Source organism: Mya arenaria, chromosome 14 (genome assembly GCF_026914265.1).
Source record: "Mya arenaria isolate MELC-2E11 chromosome 14, ASM2691426v1".
In the NCBI taxonomy this organism is placed as follows: Eukaryota; Metazoa; Mollusca; class Bivalvia; order Myida; family Myidae; genus Mya; species Mya arenaria.
The window spans coordinates 36498337-36511339 of NC_069135.1; the positions used below are offsets into that span (position 1 = coordinate 36498337).

Below are 13003 nucleotides of genomic sequence, written 5' to 3' on the forward strand. Positions count from 1 at the left end.
TACACCGTTGTTGTCCATAAATACGATGAACATGAATTTTCCTCGTGATAAATACGTCATGTATGATACAGCGGAAGGCAACATTTTGCTTAAAATAATGACTTAAATCAAGATAACTTTTCTTTTACTACACCATTTGAAATAGAACAGAGGACATTCTATGCCGCTTCAAGAGACCCGCCTTCGTTCTGTTACCGAAGTTTGATAAGGTAATTAGTTTCATCAAACACCGACAAACCTCTTTCCAAAATAATGTTTTGACAGTGCTCCGTCAAACGGCCGTATTGTGAAAAGGTTTGTCGAAGTGTTTTAAGAAACTAAACTGTCCATCAAACTCTGGTAAAAGACCGAATGCAGGGCTTTGTAAGCGGCTTATACTGCGCTATGTTTCATTTGAAATGGTGAAGAAATCGTGAAGTTATCTTTGTTTAAAGTCGTCATTCGAAGCAAAATATTGCCTTCCGACATAGCATTTATGACGCAATTTATCACGTAGTATGATACCGGGGCAAAACGGGGCATTGCTTTTTTGGCTGGGCACCGCCTGATGTGCGATGCTCTGAACTAATACACACCGAATACCTTTCAACTGCCTGAACTTTTCTGCCTTAACTCAGTGGTTCACCGTATGACTACCGTGAGTGGTAAATTCACTCCAAACCGTCTCTGATTGCCACGGACTTACACGGTAGAGCAACAATAGAGCAACGGTAGAGACCCGGTACTGCGCCGGCATTTACCGGCGCTGTACCGGACCTACCCGGATAACGCCGGTTCTTGCTATTCCTCCCGGTGAACCTCCGGTGTGTTAAAGTAAGCATTTTAAAGCTTCCGGAACGGTCTGCCTGATGGGGCAGAATCAACACGGTTCGTCACGGATCATTCTGATTTACTACGGTGCCGCCATGGTAGTCTTTCCGGTTTAACACGGTGTCCCCCGGACCGCCATCCGGGTCCGTACCGGGGCGCCAAACCGGGACAGTGAGAACTAGGATATTTAACTGCAACGAGGTATTCGGCAAGTACGAAATGGAATTACATATGTACACTTATCTAATTGGAACGAGTTCTGGCCCTAAATGTCATGGAACAGCTTAGACCACGTTTAACAGGAATAAACTAAACTCACTATTTTTGTTTTGTCATAATTTGTGCAATATTTATATATTTTAGAGGTTTTTTTTAAATTTAAATGGAACTGCCTTGAGGATAATCACGACATCAATACATGCACATATATATACTTGCCTACTATAAATATGCAAAATGTGAATATACTTACATTCAAGAATATTATGTGTGAAAATGATCCTCATAAGATAGATAACCTTAGCAAATACCTAAAAATTGTTTGTAAAACTTTCAAAAACCCACCTGGCAATAATATCTCATATTTAATAGCTTACTAGTCATAATGATTAATACTGTACTTATGCTGTTTTGTTGTCTATACATGTAGTCTATATTTATTTGTTAGTTTAACTTCTAACCATACAGCCTGGTTACTTATAGAAACTGTTTTGTTATACAACACATGTTTAGATACATACATTGTATTGTATTATACATGTCACCTCAAAACACATACTTGTAATATGTGATGAGAGTAAAATAAAACTGTAAACTGTAAAACAAAACATCAATTTTGACCCATGAAATATTGGACTTTGGTATGAAGTATTCGATAATCGAGTTTTCTTCACAATACGGCCTTTCATAAGTTAATTGCTGACGGGAATAGACATTTTTTTGTTTTTCATTTTTTTTTTTAAAGTGACACTCTTATTCAAAATCAATACATAACATGTATAATAAACATCAATTTTGACTGATAAACCTTTAACTACTTAGCAAATAAGGCATTTATGGAAACTATTATAATTACTGATAACTCTAAATATTAAATGACTGTTAAGTACTAAAAAATACAGTGATCAACCATAGTCTCATAAGGTCGATATACCGTGTTTTATGCCCATTTCTTTCAAATTAAACTCGGTATAAGAACCATTGTTTTTGACATCCATTTTGGAATATTAAAACTATATTATTAATTGTGGTAAATCTTATTCGGGAGTAAAAGTGCATCTTTAATGAGCTGCTTCAGCTTGCTGTGATCTATTTTTTACGAGAAAATAGGACCTTGAATAAAAATAAAGTGTAAAAATATCAGATTTATTTTGATACAAATAAGGAAAATGGAATGAAAGCGATGCTGGCGTGGGTTTGGAGTTTTCCTAATATTTCGCCTTCAGGTAAATTTTAAAGGTATCATATATCATGACCGAGATATAAACGAAGGTCGTACTCACCGAATTCATAGAATTTACTCAGTTTTGCTCATTCATATGAACAAAAACCTTCGGCCTTGCACCAATAATACCCTATTATGCTGGGAGTTAAAGAAATAAGTTATCGCAGTAATTGTAATGTCGCATTGTCGCATTCCATTGGTTAAACGAAATATCGCTAATCAGAGCGCAATACTGATATCAACCGACCGTCGTTCAACTCTTTGCGGTTGGTTGCGGGCATTGTAAAATATGACCGCAAAGACACACTAGGGGAATTTAAGTATCATATTTGTAACGTTTGTTTACGCTTTAGGCCATTTGAATTATTTCATAATTTGCTGAAACAAATACTAAGAAAAGAAAACTTATGTCTTAATTTTATTTTTTTTACAGCTTATCCGATACTTTACAAAAGTAATTGTCAGACAATCAATATTTAGCTCGACTATTCGAAGAATAAGGAGGGCTTTACTACTTAACCACAGCGTCAGCATCCAGGCCCCGATATCACGAAAATAGTTAAGTCAAATCTCAAACTCAATCTCAACTCATTTTACCATGAAACATCCAAATTTATTGAAAAAACATATGATTTTACACATTTTAAAACCACTTTCTATCATTGAATATGTTGATTTAAATCTTTGGTCTAGATTCCAAGGGAAAAATCTTCCACAGCCAAAACTGTACTTGAGTACAATTCATTACCTTTTTACAATTGCTCAAGTATATTTTTTGCTCTAGAATTAGTTTTCTTTGAAATATTGTCAAAATCTTTCAATAACATATTCTGTGAGAAAATACTTTTTCAAAAAGTATAAAAGCATACAAGATTTTGAATAATTCTATGCTTTATGTGGTAAATTGAGTTGAGATTGAAACTGAGACTTAACTTGAGTATTTTCGTGATATTGGGGCCAAGTAATGTACTTAGACAGGTTGGCTTTTTTATATTAGGCCAAAAAATTAAATTTGTTTGTTTAGGGTAACCTTCCCAAAATTTCTAGGTAGGGTAGGTAAGGATTTTTTTTATTATTGATTTTTTCAAAATCTGTCGTAAGTTCAAAGTGTTTTCTTGCACATGGCAGTCTTTCCTACATAACTGTCATTGCCTGACTTTGTTTTATCATATAAATAATAATTCTGATTAAAATCTACATTTATCCGCCCTTTGTAACTCTCTATACGCTAACGAATATTTTTTTTGCTCAGAAACGGAAAAAAAAAGTTAGGGTCGGCGCATTTTTATAGGTAGGGTCGGGTTACCCGAAACAGACATATTTTTCTTAGGCCTCACCAATATCTTTCAAACTTCACGCAGTTGTTCAGGACATTTACACAATAAGGTTACATAACTACATTTAGTCTTAAGTACAATTTATGACCCCTGACTTTTTCAAGAACTCAGGGCAAAGTTTTAGTGTACATAGTGTTCAGTCAAAGTTATGGGCAAGTTCACATTTTCACTCATAACTCCAATACTGTTCATTCACGTCAATTCATTCTTCACATATTATAAGATTTTTTTGGATTTTTAAAAAATGATTGAATTTGAAAATCCGGTGCCAGTGCTAATAGCTTATAGCTAGAGTCTTTTTTCTTTATACCAAACGGAGAACCATGTTTTTTTTCTTCAAACGAGTTATCATTGGAATTGTTAAAAAGCATCTCGACAATTATATTTACAATTCACCAGGCGCTGCGGGATCTGGGTAGGATGTTGCACCAGCCGCTGCACATGAGCGGTACCTGGGAGATGGTGGCGGAGGAACTAGGATACGGCGTGCAAGACATCCAACAATTCGCCACGTCCGCTTCCGTCCAGCAGGTTATACTCTACTTTTGTTATCAACACAAAATAACGGCCATCATTTTTTTTACCTGTAGCTCGAAAATGATCACTTTGTGATAAATCTTGAATAAACATTGAAATTTTGTTCTTTAACGGTAAGGTTCGTGTTCACGATTTAAAGCTGCACTCTCACAGATTTATCGTTTTTACAACTTTTTTACTTCTTGTCTTGGAATGAGCAAATCTTAACGTAAATATCTGCAAACCAGTGATGAAAGACTGCTAGCAAAAGATCATATCGCAGTGTTTCATATTTCCCTTCCTAATTAATCTTTTATGGCAAAAACCGTTACTAACGGTTTAGGAAAAATGCATAAAACATCATGTTTTGAACTTAAATATAAAAATCTGCAATCTAATGTTTTGTCATCAGTCTTATATGACTGGTTTACATGCATTTTTGCATAAATTGGTTCGTTCCTAGACAAAACATTAAAAAGTTGTCAGAACGTTCGATATTTGAGAATGCAGCTTTAAACGAAAGTATAAGAATTTGTCATCTTATTGAAAGGAAGCAGAGATGATAATGTGCTTGGAATCAAACAAAATTAAACCAGTCAATTGTAACCACGCCCCCAGGTCCGGGGAATAGCGAGGACTTTGACTTTTGGTCCAGCCAAGCCCGGGTAAAATCCCCGCCTTGCGGGTACGAACTACTGGTAAAATCCCCGCCAAATGCCCCCCGCACACCAGGGACCCTAGATAAGGCCCATTCCCCGATATTTTTGGCGTGAAGACAAAACCAACGCATTCACCGGGCACTGCGGGGCCACCTGGAAGATTAGAACACGGCCCATTTCCCCGGCTATCCACGGTATACCCCCGGACCTGGGGGGGGGGGGGGTACAATTAACTGGTGCATTACAATCATGTCATAACAAACTTGCTTCTTGGCTCAAACAGAAAATAAACTGATTTTGTATGTCACGTAGGAGAGGTTCCCGGGAGAGCAAATGTTGCAGCACTGGGCGGCCCAGGGCGCCGGGCGGACATTGTTCGTCCTCCACACTGTACTTCATAACGCTGGCATGCACGAGTGTGTCGAGTACCTGGAGAAAGAGATCTACAGTAGGCATTTTCTTTTTTTTAGAAAGCTGTAGTCAATTGACCGCGAAAATCGAGGAGTTTTATTGTATAAACTATATTGCTGATGTCAATCAACTGTTTTATACTTCGAAAGAAGAAAATAACTAAAGACGAAGTAAGTTAAGCATGATCTATTTCGAGAGAAGGAAATAATATCATATAGTAGGCACTATTTAATAGTATAGCCTTTTTCAATAATCATAATTTAGTTTGAGAAAAGTAGATAAGAAGTAGGTCCTGTAGCTAAAGGCTATGTAAATCTACCATTATATACATTGTTAATAAAGCTGATGTCAATTAACCATTACATACCCCGAAAGGAGGGTAAAATACCGCGAGAGGATGATATATAGTAGATACTGCTATTAAAGCTGCTGTCAAATAACCATTATAAAATTTGCGAGAAGGATATTATAGCAGGAACTGCTAATAAAGCTATAACCATTACATAACCCTTTATATTTAAAGAAAGCACTGCTAGTACAGCTGATCTTAATTAATATAAACACACATTGATTGTAGGAAATATAAAGGAGGCACTGTAAATAACACTGATGTCTATTAACCATTAATTATCTCGAGCGTAGGCACTGTCACTGAATCTGATGTCAAGTACCCATGATATATACATGTGTAGAAGGCACTTTTAATAAAAGAGTTGATGATATTAATTAACCATAAAATAAGTTCATATGTGTAGGGTGTACCGAATAATGTATTTTCTCCCCACTGTAGATGGTGTTGTGACAATGTCGCTGATGGTTTGCATTCGTCACGATGATTCGAACTGTACGGAACACATTAATGTTCGGACACGCTCCGACTCGACAATCCTCGATAGTTTACGGAACGATCTAGCTCAGCCAATAGACGTCTGCTATCGTCTCCTCGACTCCGGAGTTTCATGGACCGGGACGCTTTCTAGAGAATTAAAGGTAATACGGTGTACTCATGGATTCAAACATTATTTGCCTTTTGGATGGGCTTATAATTCATAAATATCTATGCAATTACATTTTGGCACCTTTTTACATTTAAAATATTTCAGGGTCGACAACTTATGCTGCTGAAGCTGTCCTCGTCTTCTCCCACTGAACAAGACCCGACTATCGGTTCTAGCATCGACGTGTTAAAAATTATAAGAAAACCCAGATCGCTAAATACCAGCGGTTCGGAAAGCTTCCAGTCGACAAGTCAAGCTTCTAACGTCATATTTGAAACTACACGATTCCCGTATAACGACCCAATGACTTTTAAGCCAACTGTTGTAAGTAGTCAATGTCCGGCACCAATCAACACGGTTGTACAAGTCGGAAATGAAAGAAGTAACTCTTCAGAAAATAACAGTGCCATTAACGAGGAGGGATCAAAAACAATGGCCACTTATTACAGATCAGTTACAAGAACACTACCGTTACCAACACAATTGGTTTCAACTGCAACAAGTCCGGGATTACGTAATGGTGAATCGTCCACGTACGATTGCGATTCTAATAAAACGTTACAAAATGAGCCGATGCAAACCTGGATTAACCGCAGTGACAAATGCCTTGATACTGACAACATTCAGGGTATTCAGAGAGTTAGTACACACGGACACTGGAAATCGTATTCTGAGATAAGTATGTGCTCGTCAACAAAGAAGGGCACACTTGAACGTAACATTTATAGTGGCATACTCTCTCCTATTAAAAGATCTTCAATTGGTTCTAAAGCAGAATCAATAAACAAAGTGTCAATGAACATTCCAGTGTCTTCAATGGAACATCCAAACAAAACGGTCACTGCCTTAGCTGAAAATTCCAAGGAACCTCAAATGGATACTGAAGAGAATAATTTTAATGAAGCATCGTTTACTAGAACACACTTTAATGACACACAAGGGGAACCTTACATAAATAAAGATAAGGTAGAAAACTCACGAGTTATGCACAATGAAGTTCTGAGTTTGTCTGACAATGAGTGTGAATATGTTACTTACAGCGATTTTACTAAGGCATATAAAGGTAAAGATAATGCTGTAGGTAGTGAGTACTCAGACTGGGAATGCAATTCCTTCGCTGATGATATGTCAGCAGGAATAGGTGATGTTACTTTCTTGCCATCTGATGTGAACTTCGACATAGGGATACACGTTGAGAAAGAAGATAATGAGATCGACAGTGACAATTGTGATGCTACAAGTGATATCGATACGAGTTCCATAACTTACCTTAAATCGGTCGCGCAAAAAGAAATACAGGACCACGCGAATGGGTTATATCAGAAGAGGTCTGAGTCTGGTTTTGTAAATGAAGGCGTGATTAAGAAAGAAGAACGTAATGATGACAATGATTATCCTTCTTCTGATTCGTCTAATTTTCAATTTGCCTCCAGTTGTAATTTGAATTCTTTGCAGAGTTATCACCTTCAAACAATTGATGATTGTGGAAAGACAATTCCGACGCATTTAGAAAGTGATAGATACCCAGAAATAAACACAAATCGCAATGGCTGTACAAATTCTACCAGTATGTCTGAGTTGTGTGGTTTAAGGCGAAACGTGCCTGGAAGGTTAAATCGAAAGACGAAAGGATTCCGAAACAGGAATACAATGTGTGGAGGCTATTTGGGAAAAGCAGAAACGAAACAATCATATGAAGTTCTCAGGAGATTTCAATCTTGTCCCACCGAAAGTGTATACATAGATTCCACAACAGCGGACGTTGATACCATTGCCGATGTTTTCTCAATTGTTGCATCAACAACACCTGCCAATGAATCGCTACCGGTAGATTCGAATTCAGACACTGACAGTTTTGACGTTTTTGTTCCAAAAAGACGAACCTTTCCGAAGGCAACGTTGGATAGGTCGAATGATAAAGTCAAACGAACGAGACATACCTTATCGCCAAGCAATCAACCGCGTGTATCCTTTGACATTAACACACCAAGTGAAACGGAAAGACTACCAAAAAGTATTGCAATGGAGTCTTGTGACGAAACCGGTCATACAGCGACGTTTGTTGCAGCAAACGCTTGCAGAAACAATTCGAAAACCGATTCAAGGGATGGTGATTTGGCATATCTTGGCAAACCTTCTACCTTACAGAATTTCCCAGAATTCCAAAATGTGTCCCTCAACTCGCGGTCATCTTTATCTACCGGAAGCGAGCACAGCTCAGATAGGGGAGATAACTGGAGACCACGACTTCCGTTGAGAAATTCTGCGACACTAAGACCTTCGTTTGTTGGTAAGTAAAGTTAATCTAAAAGAACTGGTTTATGGAGTTTCCGCGTCAAATGCTAAAACAATACTTTGTAGCCGATGTGTTGCCGATTTACGCAAGATAAGAAATTAATATGTTTACAAATCTTACTTTGCCGTCGAAAATCCTTTATACAAGCATGCTGTTTGAAAAAGCAAACTTACGACATATCTTTATTGGGATCAATAAAAACGTTTGGTTTATCTGTTCTTTTATTGTGTAACTAGAGCCAGCTCGGGCAGTGCCGGCAGGCCGTTCCAGTAAAAGCTTGGACCACCTACTCAAGGGAGACAACTTGTTTGACCACTATAACACTCGCCTCCGATCGTATCCCGGCTGGAGCCCCAAGGAAACGGACTTCACGGTAAGGGATCACGGTGTTTAAGCAGTATGGATTCGTTTGCTCGATATCTCATTTAATCTGAATTGTGTTTAAATATATGTGTTATTGTGTCGAAACAGCATGATGGATCATATAATAATAACATGAGCGGTTGAACAAAAATATGTTCTTTATATCATATTCTTTTATTTGCCCCAACACCATAGGCTGCCGGATGTTTGTATGGCTCTTTCATTTTCAGGTCGAGAGGACAATGTCCAGTGTGAGGCAGCTGGACAGTTATTTCATCCTCTGGTACTCACGCCTGAAGAAAAACCTTATCATCACCGTCACGTAAGAACATTTTCTACAACGTTTTTGCATGGCTTTTATTATTAAATGCCGATTAAAGGTTTTTATTTTTTTAATCACCGTTGCAAATTCTAATGAGTATGTACAATTATGAGACATATTTTGATTTGGATATGTGGTGCAGCAGTTACCAGTTGTATACCCTTGATTAAGCTTTAGCTTATTAGTGGTATTCAATTTGGAGGTTTTTAAAGGGTTTGTACTCCGTATGATAAAATAGCGAGAAAAAAGAGAGAAAATTGCCGAAAACTGACATAAACTTGGCATTGATGTGTACAATTGAAAATTACTAACTGCAGTACCACATAGTTTACAATTTATTTAAGTTTAGCAGTTATTTCGTATTTTTCCATCACATTTTTTTACTGGGTATGTCTACCAGGTAGAATTCATTCCTTATGCGTGATTTATCACGTGATATTACCAAGGTAGGTGTAAAGCTTAATTATGTCACCAAATTAGAGTAAGCCTTCGTAGCTCAGTGAATACAACGACTGCGATTTTGGCGACGTGGGTTCGAACATTTTTTACATTTTGGTCCTTTTTTTACAATTATGATATCAAAGCGTAACACATTCAATTAAATAATTGTCCTGAGATTGGTTACAGAAAAAAAAATTTGGTGCCAATCTGGTGTACAGTCCCTCTAACATATTCATGCGCCAAATTGAAATGTGTTATCAACTCATTTGCAGTTCTGTAGGACAGATTCTTCACACGCGGGTTCATACCAAGATTGTAGAAGGCGATCGGTTGATGTATTACGTCACCAAAGACAAGATGTTTAATCACGTGATTCACCTCCTGGAACACGTGACTATGCATGGCCTGCGTTCGCATGGCGAAAACCGGAGGTCAGGGTCAAGGAATTCTCGTTTCACCGTGTTACTCAAGCGTCCAGTAGAAGTTTGCTACAATTCCAAAACAATATCTGTTTAAAAATTGGTTTTTAATGATGATCTGTATGTTAAACGACGAGTTTAACACATCAGATTGCCTCTACATCGTTTTGGACTATTCATCTTGCCCTTTTCAGTTAATTGTCTGGGTGCTTTTTCAGGTAATTCAAAACATCTTTGGGGGATGTTTTGAAATCTTATACTGTCTATAAATCTGGCTGACCTGGTTTTGTGCAATCTTTGCTATCCATATCATTTATTTATTTATTCATTAATTCCACAATTAATTGCATAAACAAAGCAATGTTTATGGCAAAAACAAATCACACAGTATAACGGATAAGACATTGAAATATCAAGGCATACGATGAATACATTGCCATCATACTGTTTGTTTCTAAGAGCCAAAGGACATACAATTTATGTGATTCGAATTTGATTTTCTTAACATAATAATTTTGAAATATTATAAATTGTTGCTTTTGAAATTGCATCATTATAGTGTCAAATTTGTAAATGATGGCCAATGTCAAAAATATTTTTTAAAACAAGTGTTTCTTAGTTCTCCGTATTTTGGACATAATAAAAGAAGAAGGAGTTCAGTTATTTAAAAAAAATCTGGAATAATTTGTGTATAGTGATGTAGAAAGAACGGTGCATAGACTATTGTGAAATATGTTTTTGTGATGTTAGAACGTTTCCTTTTTAATAAATGGATAGTTGAATGATGGAACAACCTCGATTAGCGTGTTATAGATGGATATTTCTACCACCTCAGATAAGTAGATCCAATAATTTAACCATGCTAGATATTCTTATCTTGCCCACGGGCGAAGATAAAATGCCCGTATGGAACTCCTTTTACCACATTGTAATTACCTCCCTTGTTATCAGTAGCATCAAGTAAATATTGTCTTATGGTAATATTTAGAACGCTAATTAATTATTTCTCGCTTCAATTGTCACCATAAAACAGTTTTCAGGCACCATTCAAGAAATAATGCTTCATTCTCCTTAGAACTATTTAAGAAGACCGATTTGACTATTAACATTAACTGGATCACTGCGCGTATATCTATGACAACCGCGTGCTATCGCATATCCATACGCAATTATTTTCACTAAGCAAAAAAGAGTTCCAGCAAAAAATACATTTTTAGTTAATTTTGTTTAACTGAGGTGGGAGAAAAAGCATCTAGCATAGCTGCTCGTATAAGATAGGTTCATCCCGACCCTCGCGCAGGGTGTTTTGCGGAAACCCGGTAAACCTCGTTTCCGCAAAACACCCTACGCTCGTGTCGGAATGAACCTATCTTACACTCTCGGCCATGGAAGATACTTATATTCTCCCACCTCAGATAAGTAGATCCAAAAATTTGACCATGCTAGAATTCTTTTCTCCCACCTCAGATAAGTAGATACAATAATTTCACTATGATGAAAACTCTTATCTTGCACACGGGCGAAGATAAAATGCCCGTATGGTCACCACATTGTTATTACCTCCCTTGTTGAAGACTGTCGTCTGTAGCATCATGGAAACCTTGTCTTTTGGCAATATTTAGAATCCTCACTATTTATTTCTCGCTTCAAATGGCACCATCATTTTTTTTCACGCTCCATTCAAGAAATGATGTTGCACTCTCCTCAGAACTATTTAAAGGATGATTTGACTATAAACATAATCTGACTCACTGCGCGCATATCCATGTCAACTACGAATTAGTACATATCCATACGCATTTATTTACACTACGCACTGAGGAGTCCATCGATTTTTTTTTTTTTTTACTTTATTTTGATTAGCTGAGGTGGGAGAAAAAGCATCTCCCATAGCCGCTCGTGTTGGATAGATTCGCCCAAACCCTGCGCAGGGTGTTCTGCAAAAACTCGGTAAACCTCGTTTCCGCAAAACACCCTACGCTCAGGTTGGAATGAACCTATCTTACACTCTTGGCCATGGAAGATACTTCTATTCAAAATGTGTGTATCTTCCACGTTTAAGTATCATTAGTTTTGTTTTGCCAAAATTGATATGTTACAGTTGTTTGCAACATTCTTATTCTTATAGAGAATATATTGTTAAATGACACATTTCCTGTATAATTTTACACCAGAAACAATTTAACGGTAATATGTTTAGTAAACCATAGAATGGCATGTATTTATTAACTTTTTTTGCACAGTCGAACCCCGTTGGCTCGAACTCGTTTGACTCGAATTCCTCGTTGGCTCGAACTGAATGTTTAGGACCCATTTATTAATGCTTAAGGTAATAATTCCCGCTTGGCTCGAATTTTCCGAGGCTCAAGGTATTTTCGCTAGTCCCTTGGAGTTCGAGCCAATGGGGTTCGACTGTAATTGAATTGCAGATAACACATCGTAATTGTACTAATATCCACATGTTCATGCATTCAAATACATTAATTACAATTCTTAATTGTTTTTAAGCAAAATAAATATTTGTTGTTATTGCTAATTTTTCCTGGATGCATTACATTTTATTACTCTAGTGGTACGTCGAGTAGTAGAACTGTGCGCGTGTGGACTGGCCTTACAGCCAGGACAGCTAGTTGAGGTTACCACAAATATCATAATAATTATCTTATTCATATTGAATAGACTGCTTCATGCATTGTTCATTTCTAACTTTCAATGTAATAATAAAAAAAAAATAAAAAAAAAAATAATAATATTAAAAATAATAATAATAATAATAACAATACAAATGATAACAATTCCAGTGTTATAGTGTGTTATAATGTGTTTAACTCTATATATTTAGATGTAGCCGTTTTCCATTGTATCACGTTATGTATTTGTTTATGCATGTTGGCTTGTGGATATGAGCATTTGAAAATAAAAGTTAAAAGTTGAAAGTATTTTCAATAATATCGTTTGTAATATTATTGCTTACCATGGAGAACTCA

General features: G+C 36.8%; 1 protein-coding gene across 1 annotated transcript in view; it reads left to right on the plus strand.

The window, feature by feature from the left end:
* The window catches only part of LOC128218575 (uncharacterized), a 14960-nt gene extending 2185 nt beyond the window's left edge, over positions 1-12775 (plus strand). The window contains exons 2-8 of the mRNA XM_052926272.1: positions 3991-4122; positions 5079-5214; positions 5968-6167; positions 6281-8465; positions 8708-8844; positions 9065-9156; positions 9870-12775. Of these exons, the coding sequence (XP_052782232.1) occupies positions 3991-4122; positions 5079-5214; positions 5968-6167; positions 6281-8465; positions 8708-8844; positions 9065-9156; positions 9870-10113 (3126 nt within the window). The 3' untranslated portion in view covers positions 10114-12775. The remainder of the gene's footprint in view (positions 1-3990; positions 4123-5078; positions 5215-5967; positions 6168-6280; positions 8466-8707; positions 8845-9064; positions 9157-9869) is intronic.
* Positions 12776-13003: the final 228 nt, after the last annotated feature.